Source organism: Chaetodon trifascialis, chromosome 13, assembly GCF_039877785.1.
Source record: "Chaetodon trifascialis isolate fChaTrf1 chromosome 13, fChaTrf1.hap1, whole genome shotgun sequence".
Lineage (NCBI taxonomy): Eukaryota > Metazoa > Chordata > Actinopteri > Chaetodontiformes > Chaetodontidae > Chaetodon > Chaetodon trifascialis.
Window position 1 is genome coordinate 1,552,954 of NC_092068.1, and position 27,423 is coordinate 1,580,376.

General features: G+C 41.3%; 1 protein-coding gene across 1 annotated transcript in view; it reads left to right on the forward strand.

Moving 5' to 3' along the window:
- The window catches only part of vps8 (VPS8 subunit of CORVET complex), a 171,908-nt gene that overhangs the window by 58,425 nt on the left and 86,060 nt on the right, over window positions 1–27,423 (forward strand). The window contains exons 7-15 of the mRNA XM_070977476.1: window positions 3,170–3,294; window positions 14,328–14,414; window positions 14,650–14,717; window positions 20,146–20,299; window positions 20,409–20,468; window positions 20,681–20,788; window positions 21,458–21,538; window positions 22,078–22,248; window positions 26,675–26,749. Coding sequence (XP_070833577.1) covers window positions 3,170–3,294; window positions 14,328–14,414; window positions 14,650–14,717; window positions 20,146–20,299; window positions 20,409–20,468; window positions 20,681–20,788; window positions 21,458–21,538; window positions 22,078–22,248; window positions 26,675–26,749 — 929 coding nt within the window. The remainder of the gene's footprint in view (window positions 1–3,169; window positions 3,295–14,327; window positions 14,415–14,649; window positions 14,718–20,145; window positions 20,300–20,408; window positions 20,469–20,680; window positions 20,789–21,457; window positions 21,539–22,077; window positions 22,249–26,674; window positions 26,750–27,423) is intronic.

Here is a 27,423-nt window from a genome sequence, read left to right on the forward strand (position 1 = left end):
TTTCATAATGTAAGACGTGTTCTCAATATTTTACACAACCAAAAGGGAGAAATCGATACAGCCCTTCTCTCGCTTGATGCAGAGAAGGCTTTCGATAGGGTCGAGTGGCCCTATCTTTTTGACATTATCACTCGATTTGGATTCGGGGACAATTTTTGTAATTGGAGTAAACTATTACACCTCAACCCTGTAGCGGAGGTACTAACTAATGAGGTGGTATCAGAGCGTTTTAATATTACAAGAGGCTGCCCACAAGGATCACCTTTATCACCTCTTCTGTTTATTTTAGCTATTGAACCATTGGCAATAGCAATAAGAGCTAACAGACAAATTCAGGGAATTCAAATTGGTAATAGAAACCACAAAATTGCTCTTTTTGCGGATGACGTGATTTTGTTTTTAAAACAGCTGAACACCTCCTTACCAGCATTGTTAGATTTGATAGGCATGTTCAGTAGCATCTCAGGATATAAAATTAATGCCTCAAAATCATCATTAATGTTGCTGAATGGGGATGAGGGGCAATGCCCTGGCCAACAACTATCTACTTTTAAGCCTTCATCCAATTTTACTTATTTGGGCATTAAAATATTACCACAATTAGAAAATATAGCATATAAAAATTATGAACTATTAATGGACTCAGTATTTCAGTCTGTTGAAAGATGGATGCATTTGCCTATTTCTCTAATGGGGAGAATAAACATACTGAAAATGAGTATATTACCTAAGTTCCTATATTTATTTCAAAATATCCCATTAGCACCTCCTGAAGGAACATTTGAAAAAATTACATCACTTATTAGGAAATTTATATGGAAGAAGAAGTGTCCCAGGGTTCGCCTGTCTTTATCATATCTTCCATTTGACACAGGGGGGTTGAAATGTCCGAATCTTTACTGGTATTATTTGGCAGCACAGTTGAGAACTATAATGTTCTATTTTTCTACTGGAGAGACCCCTTCATGGATGGATATAGAGTCATGCTTTACTCAGTTACCATTACATTCATACCTGTACTCAGCTGAGCTAAAATACCTGCAAGCAAATACCGCCCACCCTATAGTTCTTAATATGGTTAATGTATGGTACGAGGTAAAGAAATTTATGAATATGTCCAATTCCCTGTCACAGTTTAGCCCAATTTGGGGCAATGTTTTATTTAAACCAGGCAGGCTGGATGCTTGTTTCAAGATATGGGCAAAAAAAAGGACTAAGAAAAATATCTGACTTATATAAGGAAGAGGTTCTAATGACTTTTCAGGAAATATCTTTAATACACAACATTCCTAATAAGCACTTTTTTAAATATCTGCAATTGAGGAGTTTCATATCCTGTATGTAGAACCAGTCATTGGCAATTCCTCCATTGTCATCTTTGGAAGAAATTATTACTAAAAATTGTAATAGCAATGGTCTAATCTCATTAATATACAACTGGCTTGCATCTGGGTCCAGTGAGACCTCAATACCTAAACTTGTTGAATGGAGGGCAGACGTAAAGGAAGACATTTCCGATGAAGATTGGATTACAATTTGTAAGCAGGCTCAGACACAAACAGCTAACACTAACTTAAAACTAATCCAATATAAGTGGTTGATGAGGACCTATACAACCCCTGTCAAATTGAACAAATACGACAGTAATATACCCGACACTTGTTTTAAATGTAATGAAGCTCAGGGAACACTTATACACTGTATCTGGGAATGCGAAAAAATCAGGAAGTTCTGGAGGGAGGTGATTGATAAAATTGCAACAATTTTATCAGTGAACATTCCACTAAACTCCAAAATGATACTGCTACACCTGCATCCAACAGATCTCAAGCTGAGAACTAAAGAACATGCATTTATTAACTTTGCTATACTGCAGGCAAAACGGGTGATTGCTTTTAATTGGAAAAAAACTGATTCACCTACAATTGGTGTTTGGATCGAGAACATGGCACAATGCATGTCATTGGAGAGAATAACATACATTTTGAAAAATAAATTGGAGGTGTATGAAGAAATCTGGAAACCATTTAGCGACTTTATTAAAAAAGGAGAGAGAGAGAAATCCAAAGTAGGACAATGTGTAACGACAGACCCTAATTGGCGATGGAGGCCTATTTCGAAGCATTTGATACAATGAGGTCTCTCTTGCCTTATATAGTAGATATTTACTTTTCAAGAGGTACCAGTGAATTATATTTTGTATCCACTGTGACATATGCTTTGTATTGATTGATTTTGTTCAATACACAAAGGAGATATTAAGAGAGAACAAATGGGGGTGTGTGTGTGTGTGTCTGTGTGTGTGTGGGGGGGGTGTTATTTGATGGTTTGTTAAGGTAAAACATGTTTACAGTGTAATATATTGCAGAAGAATACTGTTGTCTGTGCAAAGGAAAATTAATAAAGACATTGTTAAAAAAAAAATAGACCTCTTATTATTTTTAACAGTCCTGTCACTGCAGCTCAACGTGATGAATGTTATTGAGCTGCTTTAGCAGGAGTGTGGCGAAGTCAGTTATGACCAACAAAAAACTGTTCTTGAAGTTTTTTAGTATTATTATTTTACATTTTTAGAATTTCTACAGGAAAATGCAAAAATTTTCAATGAGCTGCTGGTCCCCAAAAAGACAATATGAATGAGTCTCAAGTTTATACTCTGATGTGGTTTGGGCCTTGACTGAGGTGTCAGTGGAGCTGACCCATGTTTCTTTATATCGCTGACATAATGATGGATGGAAAGGAAAAGGTATGAACACCCCTGTCAGATGGGTCACTCATGTTGTTAATTTTATGTTCAAACTGACTCTGAGACTTCACTTCTCATGTCCATTTTGGCTTGGCTGAGCTTCCTTGGTGCATGCTTTGTTGCTTGATTTGGTTTTGGTTTGCAATTAGAAATTTCCACTGCATTTTCAGTTCTTCATTCATTTTGGTATTCATGTGCTGTTTGATTATGTTAATGTGAGGCCTGGCAATACTTTGAGATTGTTGTATTATAATTATTATTATTTTTATCATCATTATTATTATTATTATTATTATTATTATTATTAGTAGTAGTAGTAGTAGTAGTAGTAGTAGTAGTAGTAGTAATAGTAGTATTTCACCATCCTTTTCTGTCTGTACCCCTGTTTCAATAGTTAAATGTCCTCTTCATCTTCCTCTCCAGATAACAACCAGGCTCTGCGGCTCTGTCTGGGCACCAAGGCAACTGGGGAAGAATTTGGAGCTGTCTCTGCCCTCAGCATTAACCATGATTGCTCACGACTTCTCTGTGGATTCGCCAAAGGACAGGTATATACTCAGACACACATACATACAATCTCAGGTGTGTTGACTCAGTGTTGATAAGAGTTTTAAAAAGCTCAAAAGGGTGGAGACAGGGCACTGATGACTCAAACAATAGCAGGTTAAAGTTCAACAGGGTTTCTGCTAATAGTTTGAATACAGTGTGTGTTTGTTCCGTTACAGATAGTCCTGTTGAGTGTCAGTGATGCTCTAAGTCTCAGGGGTTTGTGAAAATTATGGGTACTTCACTTGGTCTCACAATTTTAATTGCTATTACAAGGGCAAGTCCACACAGATGACAAGGAAAATTTTCGGGTTGCTCTTGGGTATCCAAATAGGGGTCTTTGGCGTTTGTCCATGTTTACTTGCAGAATAGCAAAACGTACTGCAAACTTAAAGCATAATTATAAGCTTCACTATCTAGTTCCTGAAATAAAGCGTTTTAGGACCTAAAATCAGGACAGCATATGTTCTGTGTTGTCATTGTGTGAATACTTAACATTAGCTGTTGCAGTAACTACTTTAATATCACACTGAAACTATGATAACTGTGTGTTCACAGTAATACAGGGCAAGCAAGCTAGGCTAGCCAGTTAGTCTAACACTTTATACGACTAATTTCCGAACAGGCTGATTCTGAATAGTCTTTACCGACATTACAGCTGTGCCATAAACACAGTTAGCAACTATTCAAACTGCAACATCATGAAATACACAGAGTGAGAATCATCATTATTGTACAATATGAACACTGTAGCACTAATAATAGAATTCACAGTGTCAGTGACTTCTGCACCAGTAACTCCCGTAATGATGGTAGCAGAGACACATAGCAGAGGGTGAGTGGGTCTGAGCGGAAACAAACTGATTTCAAAACACAGGTCTTTGATCATAAATGCCTTTGAATGTTACGAATTCCTAATTCATAACATAAGATTCTGTAAATGAAATATTGTATTTCTTTCAAACAAGTAATCGTTTCTAAAAACTAATTCCTGTGAAAGCGATATCTCAAGAACACTTTCAGGGAATTGAAACTTGAAACTTTGGTGAATGTATGGATCTTTTATGCTGTTGGGTTGAAGTTGTGTGGTGCAGCATCCACATTTTAGAACTTGTTTATTTGCAGTAACATCCCTATCTCAAGCATTGCAGTCTATCACAAGCTCATTGGTTTTAATGATACTGAACTTGAGGTTACTACGCTTCTTTCAGTCCACTGTACTCCTTTGTGAAAGCACGTTTCTCACTGGAAATTATTCACTGGTCACGGTTCACATTCATGCATGTCACTAATCTAGTTTCCTTTTTTAATTGGTGAAATGGACAAATAGTATGAAGAGAAATGAAAGAGAGAAATACAAGGATAGACAATAACATAAAGAAGTTAAGATGATGTATGTGACAATTTGAGTCTGTTAGTAGTGAGTACATTGCCGTAAGTAGAGTATGTGTAGGTAATGTGTGTGTGGGTGCTTATTTGGATGTTTGTTTGAGAGGCAATGATAGCTGTGTTTAGGCTATTGTGTAGAGTAAAGAGTATGGCGTGTTTTGCAGAGAAAAAACAAGTGTTGTTGTGATGATAAAGATCATCGTGATTTTTTTCTCTATTTTGGCTGTATTGTCAAAAATGTTGTACTCATTCTCTGCTTTCAGGAACTCTTTGTATTTTTCCGATAGCACCAACGGTCTAGGAGTTACGGTAAAGAGAGCTGCGAATGCAAATGATGATCCGTTTAGTTAATCTTGTCTGGACGTACAAAACACATGACCCCAAGCAGAACTGTAATGCACACACATATTAGCATAAAGCACTCATTCTCTGCTCTCAGGAACCATTTTGTTGACAGCACAAAAGGTTGAGGAGTTATGGCAATGGACCTGTGGTAGCGTTCTTTCTTCCAAACTGGAAGCAGCAGTCTGTTACTGAAGGAGCTGCTTAAGCCCCTCGCTGTCTCATTCAGGCAGTGGGATGGGTTGTCCTTGATCAATGTCAGCCTGGCTAACATCCTCCTCTCACCCACCTCCTCGATAGCATCCAGAGGGCAGTCCAGGACAGAGCCAGCTCTCCTGACCAGTTGGTTTAGTCTTTTCCTGTCCCTCTCAAAGCTTCTGCAGCCCCAGCAGACCACTGCATAGAAAACTGCAGATGCCACCACAGAGTCATAAAATGTTTTTAACAGTCTCCTAAATACCCCAAGGGACCTCAGACTTCTTGGTGGGTTCAGACGACTTTGGCGTCTCCTGTACAGGGCAGCTGTGTTATTTCTTCAGTCCAGTTTGTTGTTGAGGTGAACACCCAGGTATTTGTAATCCCCCACGATGTCAATGTCCAAGCCCTGGATGTTCATCTTGATCTTCGTCTTGCTGGCGTTTATGTGCAGGTGGTTAAGTCCACACCAGTCGACTAAGTTGGTTACAACCTCGCTGTACTCCAGTTCATTCCTCTGTGATGCACGTCCAACAATGGCTGTATCATCAGAGAACTTCTGGATGGGGCAGCTGTCGGTGTTGTGTCTGAAGTCTGATGTGTAGAGGGTGAAGAGGAAAGGGGAGAGCGCTGTTCCCTGTGGATCACTGTCCCCTGTGCTGCAAACTACTACATTGGACTGGAATTCACCTCATACTGTGGTCTGTTGGTGGGGTAGTAGATGCAGAAGTCAAAAAACATCACCCTCACTGTGGAGTATGCTCCAGATGGGAAAGAGATCGATGGAACAGGTAGATGACCGTGTCCTCTGCACCGATGCCTGGTCGATATGCAAAATAATAATATAATAATGCAATATGATAAGAATAACATTGTCATTATCATCATTATATACCTAATAATAACAGTTCTAATAGTTAACATTACATTTATACAGCTATGTAATGGAGTGAGGAGTGAAGTCAGACTGGGCCACCGGAGAGGCAAGCCAGAACCCTCCACCCCGCCCCCTGCACGAGACTTTTTTGGAGGGGTTCTTTTGTCTTGTTCTTGTTCATGCCTGTTGTAGGTCTTGTGCCTTGTCCTGCATTGGACCCAGACTGTTTTGAAAGAAGTCTGTCTGGTGTGGAGTGCCATTGTACCACAGGAGCCCCCACAGTGCCAATGAAGGGCTGGGCAGGGAGCCACCACCTCACTCAATGTGTGTGTCTGTTTGTGTTTATGCGTGTGTTTGTGTGTGTGAGTACAATGTGCCATAGGTGTTTGTACAAGTTGGTGTGGTTGTTGCAGTACGATGTGTGTGTGGCAGTGTGTGCACCACTAATCCATCCCCAACCGGGACAAGAATGAGGACCGTCTCTCTGTAAAGACTGTGATGTTGTTGTAGGCATTATGATCGATTTCGTGATTTTGTTTCCCTTGATATGTATTCTGAAAGGAGGTTGGTGCGCTCTAAGGCTGAATCCCATTTCACCCCTTGGCCCTCCCCCTTGGCCCTACCCCTCCGTTTTGCGCGTTCACGTGGAGGGGTAGGGGTGTCCCAATTCCCATTATGAAGGAGGGGTAGGGGGAAGTGGTAGGGCTATGTACCCCTCCAAACGGAGATTTTTCCGAGGCACACTCCAAACGGAGGGATACGACAGATTTCTCAGAATGCCTTGCAAGACCAGTATTTTCTTCATGAATGAAGTTTTTAAATGTACGAAAACCACTTTATTGTCTATTTTAACGGTAGCGGTGCTCTGTGGGCAGCCCTGATGATAATCTGCAGTGATAACGTTATCAATAATAACTTTGGCAACCTCGCTGCTGGTATTCAGTTACATTGATAGCGTTGTGGTATACAACATGCAGGAATGTCATACACAAATCAAATGTGACGGTAGCATTAGCTTGTCGCATCTGCCTACGTAAGAGGCAGCGGCGACTACTGATGACGTACGCGATTGTCAAAGGGGTGTCCCAATTCGGAGGGGTTGACTTTCGGCCCTACCCCTTGGCACTCCGTTTCAAGGGGCAAGGGACAAGGGGTAGGGGTAGAAAAGAGAAATGGGATTCACCCTAAATCCTGACTGAAATCCTCAAATAAACTATTGTTGTGTAGAAAGTCACACACCTGATTAGCAATTGCTTTTTCAAGAATTTTTGAAAGAAAGGGGAGGTTAGATATAGGCCTTTGGTTGGCTAAAACCCCTGGATAAAGAGTAAGCTTTTTAAGAAGAGGTTTTATTACAGCTGCTTTAAAGGTTTGTGGTCCATAGCCTGTTGATAAAGACAGATTGATCATATCTAATATAGAGCCAATTGCGGCTAAAACTTCTTTAAGCCACAAGTACACACCACTCATTAGACGTGTGAAGCTGTCAGTGAGGACTGCTAAAGTATGGCCAGAGGGAGTGAACTTCAGCACCAGTTCCAACACACAGATTGGAGTATGTTCGTCATCCAGGCCACGCTGAACTCAGGATCCAAAGACATTGACTCATATGCTTCCTCCGTTCTGGATTACATCAACACATTTTGAAACATCACCACCCACAAATGGATCAGAACTTTCCCAACCAGAAGCCTTGGAAGCCTCAAACATTTCTGCGCTCGCTTTGAATGGGACAACAAACAACCACCGATCAAAACTGCTCCCCACCCAGATGAACAGCCCACATCAAATGCTGTCTCCCCCCCACTAGACCCCCATCAGTTTGCCTACTGTCCAAACAGATCAACAGAGTATGCCATCTCCACTGCACTGCACCTTGACAACAGCACCACCTACTTGAGGATGGATCAGCTCAGCATTCAACACAGTCACCCCCTCCAAGCTGGTCGACAAACTCAGTGACCTTGGCATCAGCACGTCCCTATGCAACTGGACCCTGGACTTTCTGACCAACAGACCCCAGTCTGTGAGGTTAGACAACCACAGCTTTGCCACCCTGATCCTGAACACCAGCGTCCCACAGGGCAAGTTTGGAGACGACACTACGGTGTTAGGCCTGATTAACACCAATGACGAGTCAGTCTACAGGGATGAGGTTCAGCAGCTGGCAATGTGGTGTGCTGACCCTCAACAACAAGAAGACCAAGGAGCTAATTGTGGACTACAGGAAATCTAAAAGCTGTAATCACACCCCCATTCACATTGACAGGGCTGAGGTTGAACATGTCTCTAGCTTCAAGAGTCTGGGCATCCACGTCTCTGAGGACTGCCCCCCTCTCATCTGATTGGAGGTTCAGGAGCCTCTGTTCCAGCACCAACAGGCACAGGAACAGCTTCTTCCCCAGAGCTGTTACCCTGTTGAACTCCATCCTCCATTATTGAAGAGTAATAAGCTGCCCTAACACTGCAGAGGGCTTTCCTGTATGTTATAAGATGTCTTGCCAGGCGAAACAAAATTCTTCCAAATTGGTGGGATGCCATCTCCTTTTATATTTTTCGTGACGTTTGCTTTGTGAAGTTTTTTTAATTTGCTGGTTTGGGGGTATAACATGGAGCTAACCTTGCCATGTGCAATGAACCTGTAGCACTTTCAACCAGGTAGTCAATTTGGGAGGGACTAAAGTCAGCATCGGAGTCCTCTGTTGTATTGAGACAAGGCATTGAATTAAATGCTGATGGGATCTTGCTACAGCACTAACAGACAGGAATCTGGTGTAGGAATGTTTGCCTAATGGTGGTTAGTCTGGTAGTATGAATTCAAAGTTATTAGATGATGGTCCAATAAAAGAGGATTCTGTGAGGAGGCTATTAAGTGTTTATGGCAATACCATATGTCAAAACAAGGTCGAGAGGATGGTTAAAACAGTGAGTACTTTAATGTATATTCGGAAGCCAACAGAGTCTAATAATGAGATAAACGCAGTACTAAAGCTGTCATTATCAGCATCGAAATGTATTGAAATCACCTACAATAATTTATCTGTTTTAAAGACTAAACCTGATAGAAACTCCGAGAACTCAGATATAAATTCAGAATAAGGACCAGGAGAGTGGTACACTATAACAAATAAAACTGGCTCCACTGTTTTGAGGTTTGATGTGAAAGACTGATGTGAAAGTGCTGTCGGTATGCCTCAGGCACCAATTCATAGACACACAGAATAGCACTTTTACTTTATCATAACTCAATCGTCTACAGATAAACACACACCTCCTGAGCCTTTTAACTTACGTTGGAGTAGTATTGCCCAGATGTCTTGTGGCCAGTGTAAGGCAGCCGTAATGTGCTCAAATGCGCAAAAGTAACATAAATCTTCTTGCTGAACACAGGACCAGAGGAGTGTTTTTAGTAATATGGAATGCCCCAGCAGAACCAGATTGGTATTGCTGCAAACAGTGAACTGATACATTTTATTGCATGTCTCTTCAGCTCTAATTCCTTCTGGAGTTGAAACTTGCATTCCTGCTGTCGGTCTTCTTTCTCCATCTGGAGACAAGCTAAGTGCATCTTTAACTTGGCGTCTAACCAAGGGGCGGGAGATGACTAAAGTGACAGTGGGACAAACTGTGGCAGAGTGAGCAGCTTTGCTTCTTCCCCCATCATTCTGGACTGGTGCAGGTGTAACAGACAAAGGCTCAAACACCTCCTTCCCTTAGGCAACATCAGTATCAATATCAGTAGTAGCTACCGCAGCCCTGGCCGCTGAGCTAGCCTCTGCAGATGTTGGTAAGCTAAGAACCTCTGCAATCTCTATGCAAACACTAAAGATGCTTATAGCTCATCACCTCTCTCCCCGCTGGGCTGTTCTGATCACAATCTGGCATACATACCTTTGGTGAATAAACCGCCACCAACCATCAGGCATGTGAGAAGATGGTCAGAGGAGTCCAGCTTAGCACTGAGGGACTGCTTTGACACTACTGACTGGGATGTGTTGTGGAGTCTACACAGTCCACAGTTGAACAACCTGCACTATGAACTACATTAATTTCTGTGTGGAAAAACACTGGGCCTACAAAGAAGGTACAGTGTTTCGCAAACAGCACTGCACAAATCAGCTCTGTGGGGTCCTCCTGCACATCTTCAACATGAGCCTCAGCCTGAAGAGAGTTCTAGCACTTTGAAAAATGTCCTGTGTGGTTCCAGTCCCAAAGACTGCTCATCCCAGGACCCCCTACAGTTTGCATATCGTTCAAGCATCGGCATGGAAGACACAGTCATCTACCTGCCCTATCAATATCTTTCTCATCTGGGGCATACTGGAAGCACAGTGAGGCTCACACAATCCAACCATCACTGCTCAGTGGAAGCTGGAAGGAGCTGGTGTAGACTGCCATGTGGCTGCGTGCCACACCACAATATGTGAGGCTTCGTGACTGCATGTCTAATATGATCATTTGCAGCAGGGGGGCTCCACAGGGGACACTGCTCTCCCCTTTTCTCTTCACCCTCTACACATCGGACTTCAGACACAACACCGACAGCTTCAACATCCAGCAGATCTCAGATGCTGCAGCTATCGTTGGACATACAGTACAGGCCAAAAGTTTGGACACACCTTCTCATTCAATGCATTTTCTTTATTTTCATGACTATTTACATTGTAGATTCTCACTGAAGCCATCAAAACTATGAATGAACACGTGGAGTTATGTACTTAACAAAAAAAGGTGAAATAACTGAAAACATGTTTTATATTCTAGTTTCTTCAAAATAGCCACCCTTTGCTCTGATTACTGCTTTGCACACTCATGGCATTCTCTCAATGAGCTTCAAGAGGTGGTCACCTGAAATGGTTTTCACTTCACAGGTGTGCCTTATCAGGGTTAATTTGTGGAATTTCTTGCTCTATCAATGGGGTTGGGACCATCAGTTGTGTTGTGCAGAAGTCAGGTTAACACACAACCGACAGCCCTATTGAACAACTGTTAAAATTCATATTATGGCAAGAACCAATCAGCTAACTAAAGAAAAACGAGTGGCCATCATTACTTTAAGAAATGAAGGTCAGTCAGTCAGGAAAATTGCAAAAACTTTAAATGTGTCCCCAAGTGGAGTCGCAAAAACCATCAAGCGCTACAACGAAACTGGCACACATGAGGACCAACCCAGGAAAGGAAGACCAAGAGTCACCTCTGCTTCTGAGGATAAGTTCATCCGAGTCACCAGCCTCAGAAATCACAAGTTAACAGCAGCTCAGATCAGAGACCAGATGAATGCCACACAGAGTTCTAGTAGCAGACCCATCTCTAGAACAACTGTTAAGAGGAGACTGCGCAAATCAGGCCTTCATGGTCAAATAGCTGCTAGGAAACCACTGCTAAGGAGAGGCAACAAGCAGAAGAGATTTGTTTGGGCCAAGAAACACAAGGAATGGACATTAGACCAGTGGAAATCTGTGCTTTGGTCTGATGAGTCCAAATTTGAGATCTTTGGTTCCAACCGCCGTGTCTTTGTGAGACGCAGAAAAGGTGAACGGGTGGATTCCACATGCCAGGTTCCCACTGTGAAGCATGGAGGAGGAGGTGTGATGGTGTGGGGGTGTTTTGCTGGTAACACTGTTGGGGATTTATTCAAAATTGAAGGCACACTGAACCAGCATGGCTACCACAGCATCCTGCAGCAACATGCCATCCCATCCGGTTTGCGTTTAGTTGGACGATCATTTATTTTTCAACAGGACAATGACCCCAAACACACCTCCAGGCTGTCAAAGGGCTATTTGACCAAGAAGAAGAGTGATGGAGTGCTGCGGCAGATGACCTGGCCTCCACAGTCACCGGACCTGAACCCAATCGAGATGGTTTGGGGTGAGCTGGACTGCAGAGTGAAGGCAAAGGGGCCAACAAGTGCTAAACACCTCTGGGAACTCCTTCAAGACTGTTGGAAAACCATTTCAGGTGACCACCTCTTGAAGCTCATCGAGGGAATGCCAAGAGTGTGCAAAGCAGTAATCAGAGCAAAGGGTGGCTATTTTCAAGAAACTAGAATATAAAACATGTTTTCAGTTATTTCACCTTTTTTGTTAAGTACATAACTCCACATGTTCATTCATAGTTTTGATGCCTTCAGTGAGAATCTACAATGTAAATAGTCATGAAAATAAAGAAAATGCATTGAATGAGAAGGAGTGTCCAAACTTTTGGCCTGTACTGTACATCACAGGAATGAACTGGAATACAAGGAGGTTGTAATCAACTTTGTCGACTGGTGTGGGCTGAACCACCTCCACATAAACTGCACCTGCTAAGAAGACTGAGGTCCTTTGGAGTATGTACGCTATCTTTCTCACCTCTACATCATGAACCCACTTTTGTTTTTGCACTACTGTTATCAATGCTAATATCTGCTCACATTATCCATTTCATATGGTGCAATTTAGAAGTTGTGTATTTCTCTCAACTGTGCAATAGCACTATTTATTATCCATATTGGCAATGGTACTTTTATAAACTATATATATTGCGCATATACATAGATCTAGTATTTCTTCTCTCTCAGGTACAATAGTATTTCTCAAGTGCTATACAATACATGTCATTAGCTGTACAAATATACATATACATGGTTGTTTTTCTCTTCTGTACCTTGTATACTTTTTTATTTTGACCTCTATGCCACTGTGCTTGCTCTTTGTAGTACTTGCTGGCTATAACGACTAAATTTCCCCAGTGTGGGATCAATAAAGCTGTATCTTAATCTGTAGAAACTGTCAGATGGCTTTGGAATAATGGCAATAACTGTGCTCATAGTGGATTGAAGGTTCATATGAGAAAACCTTACATCACTCAAGTAGGAATAATTATTAAGATAATATTTTTGCAACTTAAATATTGCATTACCAATATTTCTTGTAATAATAATTCTTATTTATCCATTGAGAGTTTTCATGCAGTGGCAGTAATGATTTTGTGAAAAAGGCAATATTGGCAATAAAGGCAATATTTTTTATTTTTTTTAAACCCATCTTTTCATGGTCAAAACTGTGCCTTCAGTTATTTTCTTTGTGTGGTCCTTTCCTTTTTCTTAGTGTCTGCCATTGCTTTGCTGTCCCCTTTTGTCACTTTGTTTTGTTTTAGGAGGTTGGTCTTCCTTCTCCACTCTCAAGGCTCCCAACTTGCTACACACCTGCCCTGCATCAGCTTTGTTAGTCCTGTCCTTTCACAGTTTTTTCTCCAGCCAGTCAGCCCTTTCTTTCTCTTTGCTTCATCACGGCATTCTCCTCATCTGAGCCTCTCCACCCTTCACTCTACCTGCAACTCATTCCCTCTTCAGTTTAGTTTGTATTTTAATCCAATTTTGAGTTTGGTCTTTAGTCACGCCACAAAGTGTCTTTAAGGCCTTTGTTGAGAACTTGCTACCCGGGTGAGGACTGATGCCACATCTGTTCCTGAGTCAGCCTATGGCTCACCTGTTCCTGGTTCCCCATTGGTGGCCTAGCTGACAACTGCTACTGCAGTGGTCCCTGATCTCCTGTGGCTGCACCCTCCTGTTACCTTGGCTCCACCACCTGCCCAACCAGCCTCCCAGTGGCTGCCTCCAGTCCTGCTGCCCTGACACTGGCTCTTAGTCTTGCTGCCTTGTCACTGGTCTCTAGTCCTGCTGCCGTCACCAGCCTGTAGTCTTGCTACCCTGTTGCCGGCCACCAGTCCTGCTGCCCCATCACCAGCCTCCAGTTCGGCAGTTAAATAAAGTGCTCCTTCCTCCTGTTAGCCGTTTGTAGGTTTGTTGCTGGTGTTGTGTCGTGGTAACAAACATCCCACCACCATGGGTCAGCAAGTAAATGTTATTCCTGGGAACACAGAGAGGGAATATCATACCAACTAAAATTTACTTAATTGATCCCAACTTTATCTTTAATTAAGAGGATACCTTGCTTAATAGTCAATATGGAGAGGAAGAATGATTACAGCAACTAACAACTCTTTGACTACATAGAGTAATGTACTGTATTAAAGTTGATTTTTAAAATTATTTCAGCACTGCATTTGGGTCATGGTTACAAACTTAACAGCAGTATTTCGTTCAGTGACTGAAATTAATTGATTGTAACTGATTAAATAATGTGATTCAGAACATTTAATTGAACAGTCCTACTCTCCTCTCTCTCTCTCTCTCTCTCTCTCTCTCTCTCTCTCTCTCTCTCTCTGTTTTTTTGTCTGCATGATTAGATTACAATGTGGGATCTAGCCAATGGGAAGCTTCTGAGAACGATCAATGATGCCCACCCTCCAGGGACAGCGATATTGCATGTGAAGGTATACAAATACACACTATCGTCCCTTCAACCACCTCTCTTTGGGTGAGCATGGCTGTAGTGGCTCCAGCCAACAACAACAAAAAAAAATCATATACACATGACCATATGAACTGTTTTAAAACAATACAGCAAATTTGCTGGGCATAACACTCCGAACTTGGTCTTGGGTTGGATCTCTCATACTTTTTGTCTGATTTCTGTCCCTTATTATTTCCCTGATTTTCTGTCTTTAGTTCACAAATGACCCAACTCTTGCTGTGTGCAATGACAGTGGAGGATCAGTTTTTGAGCTGGCTTTCAGGTAAATTTCTCTGCTTTTAAATTAAATAACTTCCACAGTCTTGGTACAAGATCTGTAATGCTGCCTCAAGTTAAATAAGAACCTTCACTTGAGGGAAATGTTCCACATATTTTCAATAACATTGTAGTACTATGAAACATCATATTAAGATAAAAAAAGGCTGATGGATTCTCAGACATCCAGTCACTAAGTTGAGATACACAGCTTATCTTCACCAGGACTAGAGATTGCGTTGTTGTGTTGAGGAAGATATATGTGAAAAATACCCCATGAGAAAATATATGTTTTGCACGCACGCACAATATTGATAATGATACGCACACATACACACAGACATACCTTTCAGGGCCTGTAGACACCTTGTTATTCCACTTATGTTGTTATTTTAGAGACTGCTGTAAATGAAATAAAAATGCATCTAACAATTACTTTAACTAATTAATCCATTCAATATTTTAATTCCCTCATTCAATATTTATTTCTTGACTTCTCAAGTACAGAGAAGAGCCTTTCCATTCCCTCTGTAATTTCCTGTCCTTTACTCTCCCTCTTCTGTGAAACCTCATATTTTCCTTTATGAGCTAAAGATGCTCATCCGCTCTCTGTCTTGGTGCTGAATGGCTATCCTCCTCTTCCTCCTCATCATCCACTGCTCTACTTGGCCCTGGTGTGTCCATAGGGATGGTGGCAATTACATCTCCCCCCAGAATTATCACAGACAGAAAACAATGGAAAGGCCTTCTTGTGAGGAAAAGGAAATAAAGGTGTCAGTCACAGCTAACCCTAATCCTTATAAACTGAGCAGTATGCAGTTTGTTCTGAACAGTCACGGTGTGTGTGTGTGTGTGTGTGTGTGTGTGTGTGTGTGTGTGTGTGTGTGTGTGTGTGTGTGTGTGTGTGTGTGTGTGTGTGTGTGTGTGTGTGTGTGTGTGTGTGTGTGTGTGTGTGGTTTCTGAAAGGAGGAGAAATGAATGTAAGAAGAATATAATGCAAACAGTAAGCAATAGTTGTTTACAAAGAATTCACTACTATATACAGTATCGACGCAAAGTGGAAGTATGAGATAAAATTATGTCAATAAAACAATAACTTATTTAACAAAGTTTGCAGAATTCAACAATAAAATTCCAGTTATGTCCCAAACCAAGTATTTGAATAAACTAGAAATGCAACCAGTGCTAACAATGTGCTTAGATTAAATGGGAACATATTACTAGAGCAAGCTTTCATATATGAAATGACTAAAAAGGTCACATTGCATGTTGTGCAATTACACACAGACTACACACAGCAGAAAACCAACTTCACAACCATTGTGCTGCCCTTAACTGGGCTTAATCAGCATAACTAGCAGGAGTGAACAAGAAAGGAAATAAGGAAGGTACCTGAGACTCTATTAATCTGTGACATAAAGTACTTACAGTTCAATGGACACACGCAAAGCAAAGACAAGGCAGGAACACCCATATTACAACTCAACTGGTCGCTGGAACTGTTACGGCGATCTGCCTGGAGATGTGGCTGCGCACGCTGCTCTGCTGCGTGCATGCGACGGTGGCCGCACTGCTCCGCGGCACGCTTCAACAGGTGAACACAGGTTACATCAGGTTAATCAGCAGCGTGCGCCGAGCTCAAACAAATGCAAGCGATGCGCCGGTCGTTTGGCTGGCAGTCAACTAAGCAGTGGACGGCAGAAACGGTAGCAGAGAGATAAAAGAAATCATTTCAATCACACACGGATGAAGGACTTTTGATTCAGAGGGCTACCGGTAAGCTCAGCTTGCGAATTTTACCGGTCTCTTATTGATTGGAGACCTGCTTTGTTTAGTTTTGGTTGGGCATAAATAGATAAAAATACATATATAGCAGTAGTTAAAGGTGTAGGAGAATTAACTTAATTTGATGTTGCATTCGTTGATAAAATATCGGGGCACCGCCTTCCTCAGCTAAGAAGGACTGCAGAAATTAACTGCTATAACGCTGATGAAATACTAACGAATGAACTAACGGTAAACCAGTCTGATAATCTGAAGTGTAAACTCTGGATACAGGGATTGTTTATATCCAGCTCAAAAGGACACCGTCTAACCAGGACTTCAATCAAAGTCTCATTTATTAAGCACAATTATGGATAATGAATGATGTATCATGAATAGTACGACAGAAGATATGAGGTGATATGGCATAACACAAAGAGAAAGTTATGGCAACACAATGGCAAAACAAGTTTGGCGATAGTGAGAAGTAGTTTTAAGGGAATAATAGGGACGCGAATGTAAGATTAAGTGACTGAACGAATAGTTGAGAGAATTTGGACAAATTAACAGTATCATAACCTCACAGACCAACTCTTATTCAGACCCGCTTGGCATGCCTACTTGGTTGATGGCGTTCCTATTAAGGTCTGCTCCGAACTGGCCCGAAGATGCTCCCAGTGTTCATCTGTGGCTCGATCTGCTAAGCGGTCCAGTGGAAGGCCCAGGCACACCAAGGTGAAGAGCTGATGTTGGACAGTAATGTTTCACGAACTGGGTTCTACGGTGTCGGTGGCAGGCGAGGAACGACAGTTGTTAACCCAGACCAAGGATCAACAGCTGGCTTCAGGGATTTCGGTTCAGTTGCGTCCGTGAAGTAATAGTTTAGACTGATAACAACAAAATTGATAGTCTCTTTGTTGGCTGGTCGAAAAGTGTCGACAAAATTATTATTTGACTAAAATACACTGATAATAAACAACAAAGCATGTGGCTTAAGGTGGCGAGTAAATTGAAAGTTTCACGACAGAAACTACAGAAACACGTCTTCTGAAGAGTAACTCACACTACTCAGTATTGCTTTTGAGTAGCACAGAAGACGGAGAAACTTAAAGAGCAAAACGACTTGATAAGACTAAGACAAAGAAGGCTGGATGAAACTCAGCGGAAAACAACTAGGCATTAGAAAGAAGAATTAAAAACTGCAGAAACGAGAACAGAATAGAAAGTAAAAAATAACTAAAAACTAACTTGAGTTCGCGCTGCGGCTGCAGACATTTAAAACTCGCTCCGGGGCGTGTCCAATCACCAGTGGGTTGTCGCGTGTGTGGGACAGCTTTCAGGCGAGCGATGTGATTTCACCTTATAAAGCCAGGATTAATTAATGATTCGAAAAAGGGGCTCATCTGCTTCTCACTATGGTCAATCACATATATTTTGAATGGACGATTTTCAATGGCATTTCAACATTGTTCACAACATGCGTTAGGCAATTCTTATGAGTGGATGACAACATTAAAAGATAATCATGATAACAATTTCTACTACTCATCCTAATATATATGATGACCCAAGTTATAACTAACACAACATAGCAAAGAAATAAAGAAAGGCAGACTATATTTGCCCAAAATGATTATTACTACTTATCATAATTGTCTTATATCAAGTATCTAACGTAACAACGACAGCGTAACTACAAACCTCTAGATGGCAGTATGGTTCCATGGTAGAATCTCAGACAAACTTTGGAGGAAAGTTAAAATCACAGCTTTGTCATTTTACAAGCTAGAACCACCGCAAAAACATTGATATCATCCAGATTATGGGCTTGGTACTGTAAGAAAATCTAAAGTTAAATCAAACATAGAGATTCAGTTATCCTGGTGTTTTAGAAAGATGGCACACAGACATACAAACAGTTTGCTTCAGGAATGTCTAATTTACAACCCATCAGCATTATCTGATTTTGTACGTTCCTCTGGGACCTGGCACCTTTCATTCAGACAGTTTTATTGTCCTGATCTCTCTTGGGGCTATCAGGAAAGAATTAGCATTGCCATGAGAACATCCTGAGCAAGAGATAGCCTTTTATGTGAAGGTTTTGGTACTCCCGCTTCCCTGAAAAAGTGTGGAGGAGATGTCTCTAAGCCAGACATCTTGTCTCTCTCCAAATTAACACCTCATGCAACGTTTCAGTTGGTCAATAGCTCTTGAAAGTTGGGATGATTGGGATGATTTACAGCTCCATTTCTCCTGAAAGAATGCAGGAAGGGTAAGAGAAGGTCAGTTAGAGGCCAGTTCTGCTACAAAGGTTTGGTGAATTTTGCTTTGTTAAAATGCGAATTAAAATGATTAAAATTTATGTATAAAAAAATAGAGTATTTCTGTTTAAAAAAATAGTGTTAAAATCTATGGTAAATTAGTGTCAAATATTTGATTTCATGTGAGTTAAAAATAAGTTTATTTAAAATTGTGATAGGAATACATTATGCAAGTATAAGATAAAAACAAGTTAATTTACATGGTTCTAAAATGCAGAACTAAGTTTCTGTTAAAGATGTACTTGTTTTGAAAATGATGAATTTTATTTACATATGTTTATTTTTGTATGTTTGTTGGTTTTTCACCTGCTTTTTGCTCCTAAATAAAACAAAGAACAAATGAAATCAAGAAGTTTGGTCAAGTCCTTCCTTTGTCAAGTGTAGGAAGCCATGCTGTTGTAAGGACACTTGACAGGAACTAAGTAAACAAACTCTCCTGATTAGCTTCTTCATGCACTACGTTGGGGAGATGGAACATAGGGGTGGAACAGTCCAAGTAGTATCGGCCTTTTTAACAGTATCAGTGTGTAAGTGTGTAAATGATCATAATGAGCAGGTGGCTACATGAATGGGTAAATTTAGGCTTGTTTTGTAAGAGTGGTTTGAGTGGCACAAGTACACAATAGGAGTATGAGTACACAATATAGTATACAATAAACAAAATAGAGTATACAATTAGTCATTTGGCAGATGCTTTTGAGCCACAGCCCCCCACATCCTCCAGTGTGTGTGTTGGAACTGGTGCTGGAGAGTGGAGTCCGCTCACTCAAACCAAGCCCAACTTACCCAATAGGACATTTGTATTGTTAGCTATTTGAGTGAGTTAAAATCCGGTACTTACGTTTAAAAGTGTAATCCACAGCTGCTGCTGCTGCTGCTGTTGCACTGCTATATGCTACTACAGGAAGTAGCATACTGTGAATCACAGCAGAGATGACAACGGTGCTCCCAGTCACCAGTGAGGAGAGCTTCGCTGCTAAAAGCTACTCCATCTGTGTAACTCTGCTCCAGTGTAATACAACAGAATGTTTCTCCTCAGTAAATCCAGCTGTCATTTCCAAACTCTGGCTGTTTTTGCCAGAATTGACAATGTCTTTTGGAGGATGGGAAGTTGCAAATGTTGTATGTTCTTCTAATTTTTAAGGCAAAATGTGAATTGAAAAACTGACATTGAAACACACTGCTCTATTAACATCATGAGACAGGACAGTTATTTCCAAGCTTAAAACTTAAGCCCCACTCTTTATTATCTCTTTCCTCTAACTCTGTTCTTGTTTCATCTTCCTTTGTTCTCCTCATTCTCTGCTATACCTCTCTGTGTTTCTTAATGGTGTTTTTCTTTGTTCCCAGGAGGGTGATGGGGATGCGGTCCTGTGACTCTCAATGTCTCTTCAGTGGCTCTAAAGGGGAAGTCTGCTCCATTGAACCTTTACTTGCTCCTCCAGACTTTAGAGACCATCCCATCACACACTACTCTCTGTTGGCTATGGCCTCTCTCACTAAGGTACACAAACACACACAGCTCTGCTCACAGCATATACTCCATCCTGTGCTTATCCACCAAACTTTGTGGAATTTTGTGATCTGTTGGCCTTTTGGTTTTCTGTCACCAGATTCTGGTCATTGGACTAAAGCCCTCACTGAAAGTCTGGATGACTTTTCCCTACATCAAGGTCTGTATTTCTATGTTCAATTTGTTTTTAGTGGGTGTATGTTGGCCCAGATATATTGATACAATGACCAGGCTAACACAGTGTTAGCACCTGGTTGGGTGCATAGTTTGAGTTCCTGAATGTACAGGTATGGGTTGTCAATTGAAAAAGTTCAAGTGAACATTATTGATTGGTTGATTACCAGTGTGCTGTGATGCATTCTCTTTCACCAGTCGGATCCATCCAGTGTTCCTCAGCTGTCCTGGCAGTTTGTTCCTGTTCAGAAGATGGTCAATCCAATCCTGGCTTTTTGCAAAGGAGATACAGTCCACTTCCTCCTGGTATCTGCTCAGCTCCCTCTTAACTTCAAAATAGCAAACAAACAGTAGACTCTTCATTGCAGTTGTTGTTTGTACAACAAAGATGACCAATACAAATTGAGCTCTGATGTCATAGATCATCTCTATAGTCATACAGCATATAGCATTTTATTAATATAGAACTTCAATAAAAATGTTTATGGACAAAAGCAGCTCGTCACTGAAAGAGGCAAAATGAGATTGGCCTGTAAAACTGACATTAAGGCCTCGATAAAAAAACACACAAATCAGTGTGTAGGTTTTGTTCTTAGGAGTTGTTCAACCAACTAAGAAGTAACTTCAAATATTTCATACATCACTTTAGGTAGACCTTACTTTATAATTCACAGTATTGCTGTCCAGTACTGATGGATTATTTCCTGAACATGCATTGACCTCAGAATATTGACAAATTGCAATCTCTGTGCTTGTTGCAGAAATTCAGAAATGTACAGCAGTCTGAAACCACTTAGTTATAGCGAGTGTGACCCTAATAACTTCATTCATTTTGTACAGTTTTTTAATGGCAATATTTCCCTGATATCTGTATGCATGACTGCTTCAGCAGTTTATTCTGAGAGCAATGCTCAATGGGCACTGCTATTTGTAAAGTTTGAATGTTCATCTCATCTGCACTACTTTTTGATTCAGGTAAAGAAGGAGGAGACGGGGACCATCCATGTCATCAAACAAAGACAACTCTACCTCAACTGTGACATCATTAGCTTGAGTGTAAGTACCTACACATGGAAAGAGCCATAGCATTTTTCTTTTGATTAAAATATGTGCGTACCAGGGAGTGTTTTCTACTAAACGTGTTGTTGGGTTTTCTGAAAATGTGATGATTATAAAGACAAAGAATACTGAATCCACTTGAGTCCAACTTGAGATTTTACTGTCCTGGCTGGGAAGTAGAGCAGTGTATGAACATACACTCTCTCTTCAACTATACTGAAGTACATAGCTCACTTAAAAAGGCTTACTGTCCTGGTCTTAGACCCTTTTCATTTTATGGTTACACAGTCATATCCTGTGTATCTAAATATACCCCTTATCATATCCTTATAAAAGAGGCCCTTCTGATAACAATGTGTAGACCATGAAGACACCAAGGCACCAGGAGTTGTTTATATTGTCATGCATATTCAGCATACCCATCAGTGTGATCTAACTCGTTTGTGGCTATGTGAATTAAGACAAATATCTTTGTTTGCTTTAATGCAAATGCAAAGTGCTTGACTTGCTCTCCTCCCGTCTCTGTGTCTCTGCAGTGGATTAACAGTCGTACATTGGTCCTGGTAGACAGCCATGAAAAGCTGCAGGTTGTGGACCGGCCCAGTCAGGAGATTTTGGAAACACTGGACTTGGAGCAGGTGCAACTGGTCTATAACAGCCGACATTTCAAATCACTGGCCACTGGAGGGAATGTCTCCCAGGCTCTGGTGAGAGATTAGCTGATGGGGGACAGGATCAGAGGTCAAACTTTACATTTCTTGGGTCAGAGACAGAGGTCTAATTTGAAATTAATGTTCTAAAACAGTCTTCACTTTAAAGTGATAGTAATAATAGATTGGATTTGGAAGGTAAGAGAGCTATTCATCATAAATATATGGCTAACATTAAAAAATAACATTAGTAGGGCTGCTGCTGAGAGGACATGTTAGAGGTTTTATTTAAATTTTTAGGTTTACAGTTTTTACTTTGTGCAACTGTATTTGCAGCCCTTTTCAACCAAAAAGTTCCAGGAACTATAGAGCCAGAGGAATTAAACGCAGGATATAAACAAGCAACGAAAAACACCCATCCATAAACATTGAGCAGATAATGGCTGATAATGGATTTAGAAACAATGCCACCATTTGAAATGCAGTTTTCACACACAAGGAAATGAAACACAGTCTATTGTCATTCATTCTATTGTTTGTATTTACTCTTGTATTTCCCAGTGTTGAGAGACCCTGATGTTTAAGTTGGGTGTAATGAATGATTACAGAGAAGTGTTAACAGTAAGTTAAGCATTATGTAAATATCAAAACCAGGGTTACAGAGTGACTCACAGAAGACGAGAAAAGTATTTTGTTCAATGAATAAGATCATATCAGTATATCATTATAGGTTTGAGATTCAAAACTCTCAACAGAGTTCAGACATCCACTGTGACAAAGCCAGCTGTGGGGTAATATGAGAAATTGTGGAGTCTTTGTCAATAATCGTGCAGCAGAATTTTGAACTAATAGTAGAAATGTTGTGGCTTCTGGCTTAAGAAAAAAAGAGAATTGCTATGGTCAAGACATAAAGAGACCAAACAATGGATGAAATAGAAGGGACACAGTTGGACAATGTTATGTAATCAATAATAACAAGAATGAATAACTGACTTGAGATGTTTCTTAAAGTTCAAATGGGACTCCCCACAGACTCTGGAAACTACCTTTGAGTTGGAAGCCAGGAAACCTCAGTGCTGTTTGAAAATTTCAAAAGTCAGATTTAGTGCAAAGATGAGAGAGACCAGATTTTAAAGCAGCATCAATATTCTGTTTGAATAGCAGTGACCATTATATGACTAGGGAACACAACCAGAGGAAAGGAGTTTATTGATAATCGAGGGTATTTGGTGTTAGATACATCATTCACAAAACATTAGGGATATTTGCCTTTTGGGTGAAATTTATGGAAAATGTAAAAAATTCATGCTACAGTGATCTCAAACAATTTATTGAAACAAAAGCCAACAACAATGGTGGGTATGCCACAACAAAAAATGTCAATGTCTCAATAACTTGTCATGTGCCCTTGAGCATCGTACAGCTTGACAACGACGTCTCATGCTGTTCACAAGTCGACTTACTGTCCGCTGAGGCATGGCATCCCACTCTTCTTGAAGGGCAACCCTCAGGTCACTGAGGCTCTAGGGTACAGATTTACAAGCCTCTACACAGCGACTCAGCTGATCCCATAGGTTTTCCAAAGGATGTCCACCTCTGTGCCTTTCTGTGACTCTTCCAGTCTCTCTGTGTCTCTGTTGCAACCTGTTGCTGACACTCTGTGACACTCTAAGCTCAGTGGCCACTTCTGTTCTGTTTGAAGCCTAAAAATGGTGAGGTACTGTTGATCAATTGTTAGGTGTCGTCTTGGTTTCATGATGTCAAAATGTGAACAGCATGATGAAGAGGTGTGTTTAAAATTCAATTCTAATTGAACCAGGAAATTTATTGGTCATTCATGGATGAAACACCTGTTGAGAATTTTGCCGTTCAGCTCCTTGTTAGAGAACAGCAAGTTGTGCAAGTTGTGCAAAAAGTACTGGAACACTTAACAGTTAGACATGTGCATTCAAAAGTTTAGAGAAGGTCAAATTAAGTTATATGTTAAACACAAGAGCTTGTAAGGTTGGAGGATTAACTGTTTAAGTCACTATTGTACAGTGTGATTGTTCGTGGCGGGAATAATTTCCCGAAGCGGTCCTTGTGACAGCGGAGCTGGAGCAATCTATTGGAAAAGGAGGTCCACTGTCTGTCCTTGAGCTGTTGAAGAGGATGTTCAGGGTTATCCATGATGGATAACAGTCTGTCCAGTTGTAATCCTCAACCACAGCAACTGGATGTTACTAAATGCACTGGAGAAATCAAAGAAAGTGATCCTCACACTGCTGCCACTACAATCTAAGTGCTGCCACAGGTGTATGATGGTGTCGTCCACACCCAGATGGAGTTGGTAGGCGAACTGTAGAGAGTCCAGTGATGATTTCACCTGTGTTCGTTGGTCCAGGACCGGTCTCTCCACCACCTTCATCATGAGCGACGTAAGGGCAATGGATCTGTAGTTCTTGGGGCCAGATGGAGATTTCTTCTTTGGAACAGGAACATGCAGGATGTCTTCCACAGCACTGGGACTCTCTGCAGGCTCAGGCTCAGATTGAAGAGCTGTCCCAGGATCACGGACAGCTGGATGGCACAAGTCCTCAGGACTCTGGAACTAATGCCATCAGGGTCAGCAGCCTTGCCCAGGTGCAGCATCTCCAGCTGTCTTCTTACCTGGCCCGCAGTGAGGCAGGGGATGGTGCTAGTGGAGGGGGTGCTGTGGGGGATGTGGGAGTTGAGTCCAAGGGAGCGATCACCAGGGAGGGTTGAGGATTGGAGGGAGAAAGCTTGGGCAGAGGGGGGCTGTGGACGCTGTTGTGGATAGTGTGAAGGGGTGGGGGACTGTAAGGCCACTATTGGTTGTGAGCTAAACCTGTTGAAAAAGTGGTTTAGCTCATTGGCCTTCTCAAGGCTTCCGGCTGCTGGTCTCTTGCTTTGAGCCCCGTGATACAGGAATGAAGGAATGTTAACAGTGATCACGATGGCAGATGTGAACTCCCAAGGCAAATAATAAGGCAGCATTCCTACAGCTAGCAGCTCAATGTCTGGGCTACAGAAACGTTCTTTAATGGTAACATATCCGGGATCAGCACCATCCCTCCTCCCTTCTTCTTACCGCTCTGAGCCACGTCTCTGTCCGCCTGCACACAGCTGAAGCCGGGTACCTCCACAATGCAGTCTGGGACGTCTGAATGCAACCACTCCTCCGTGAAGGCCATTAGGCTGCACTGTCGGTATTCCCACTGAGTCCTGACCAGCACGACGAACTTGTCCATCTTATTTGCTAAGGACCTCAAGCTCTCTGTGATGGTCTGTATCTCCGTGCCTTCGCCCTCTGTTTGGCTCCGGCTCTGCAGCCCCGACGTCGTCTCTTCAGCTGGTCTGGGAATTCTCTCTCTGGGCAGCAGCGTGGGTTTACACAAGGCGATTAGCTGCTCGCATGTGTAGGCAATGCCCCACTCACAGAAAGGCCACCAAAAAAGTTGTAAAACTGCATGAACATCACAACACAGTTACCAAAACACAGTTAAGAAATAGAAGTTAAAGAGACGGAAAAAACACACTAAATTAACAAAAAATGAATGAAAACGACAAAGCTACTGCAACAGGCTGCCACCTAGCACAGCACCACCTTGCATATAGATTGAAATTTTCAAAGCATCCTGGCAAGCATAATTAAAACATCATCAACCTGAGAGGGCACAGACATGCCGAAGACGAGAGCAGAAAAAAAAAAAAATAAAATAAGGCAGCAGTAACACGTTAATGATCTAAGATGAAGTCCACCCATTTTAAGGAGACTAGAGAAATGTTTAGGGTGACGACCAGGAGGCTGGACATCCTGAATAAAATTAAAGGTATAAATTGCATATAAAAACTTACATAATGACATTTTCATTGACATCTGTATGGAAATCGAAATCGCTGACTGCAATTATTTATCATTATTATTATCTAACATTTGGGAGTCCAAATAACACTCATGTGGATGGTGGGGACCACCTGGTTTGTAAAAGTTCTGCGAACAGTTTTAGGACAGTGTTTGAATGGTTAGTATTTACTATGATTGGGATATTAAATGTGCTGTCTGTATTTTTACAGTGTAGTCTTAGGGTTCCCCCAACACCAGAGAGCTAGTTGAATATCAAGGGGTAACAGGTGGGATCCTGATAGACTGTTGCCCATGTGATCTCTTGGATAGGGAGAACAAGTTAAATTAGTTTAAGATTAATTGCCTCAAGTGACATCACCTGAGGCAGTTTATCAGATTTTTGCACAGCTCCCTTTATGGCCGCAAAAGGCCTTAGTTGGCTTTGTTTCACATATCAAGTCACATATGCAATTGCACTCTCCAAATCCTGTAACCAGACTTGGATGTGTAATATTGGTGTGCAACATTCTCATGCAGTCATTCTTCAGCTGAGGCTAACATGAGGTTTTGTCAGTTGGAGCTAGACAGTGATGCACTTAAGTTTTGACTGGACCTCTTTGTGTTTCTGCGTTCCAGGCTTTAGTTGGAGAAAAGGCCTGCTACCAGTCTGTCTCGAGCTATGCAGGACAGATTGTCTATTTGGGAACCAAGGTACAGTGAATGCGTTTCCTCCATTTGTTGTCTGTGTGTGATCACAAGCTGTAAGCTGCTGTTTCTGTTTGTGGAGTTGTCTCTCGCTGTACATTGGTCAACAGTAATCGGTAACCACTTTTAAAAGATAGTTCTGACAATGTTGCAGCGAGAAAAGCAGTTAACACTGATCCTTATTATTAATATTTACTGTGACTTGTAGCACCCAGGAATGACACCAATGTGATGTTTTAGCCAGAGTCAGTCAGGAAGACCATAATCAGTTTCATCTTGATGCAGTAGTACACAGATGTCTCCAGGATCAATTTAGCAAGTATGATATCAATTTATGACTTGTTTTACACACAGTTTTTAAACAATTTTTAAACTTAATTCAGGCAAAGATCTTTTGGCTTTTGTGCCAGGACACTGGGTAGAGAGAGATCATGTGATTATCATACAATTCATGTAAGAAACAAAAAAATCCCAGGTCCTGTCAATAATGCATTTGCAATTTATTGATTGTTTTGTGCTTGTTTTTGTACATGCACGTGCAGAATTGCAAAATTGTGGTGCACCTTTTCATAAAACTTGTTGGTTCATGTTTTTTTTATTTGTGTTAATGCCCATATTGGTCATAGTTAGGGCTGTCAGTTTAACGCATTAATTAGATTAATTGATTACGCTGCAAATTA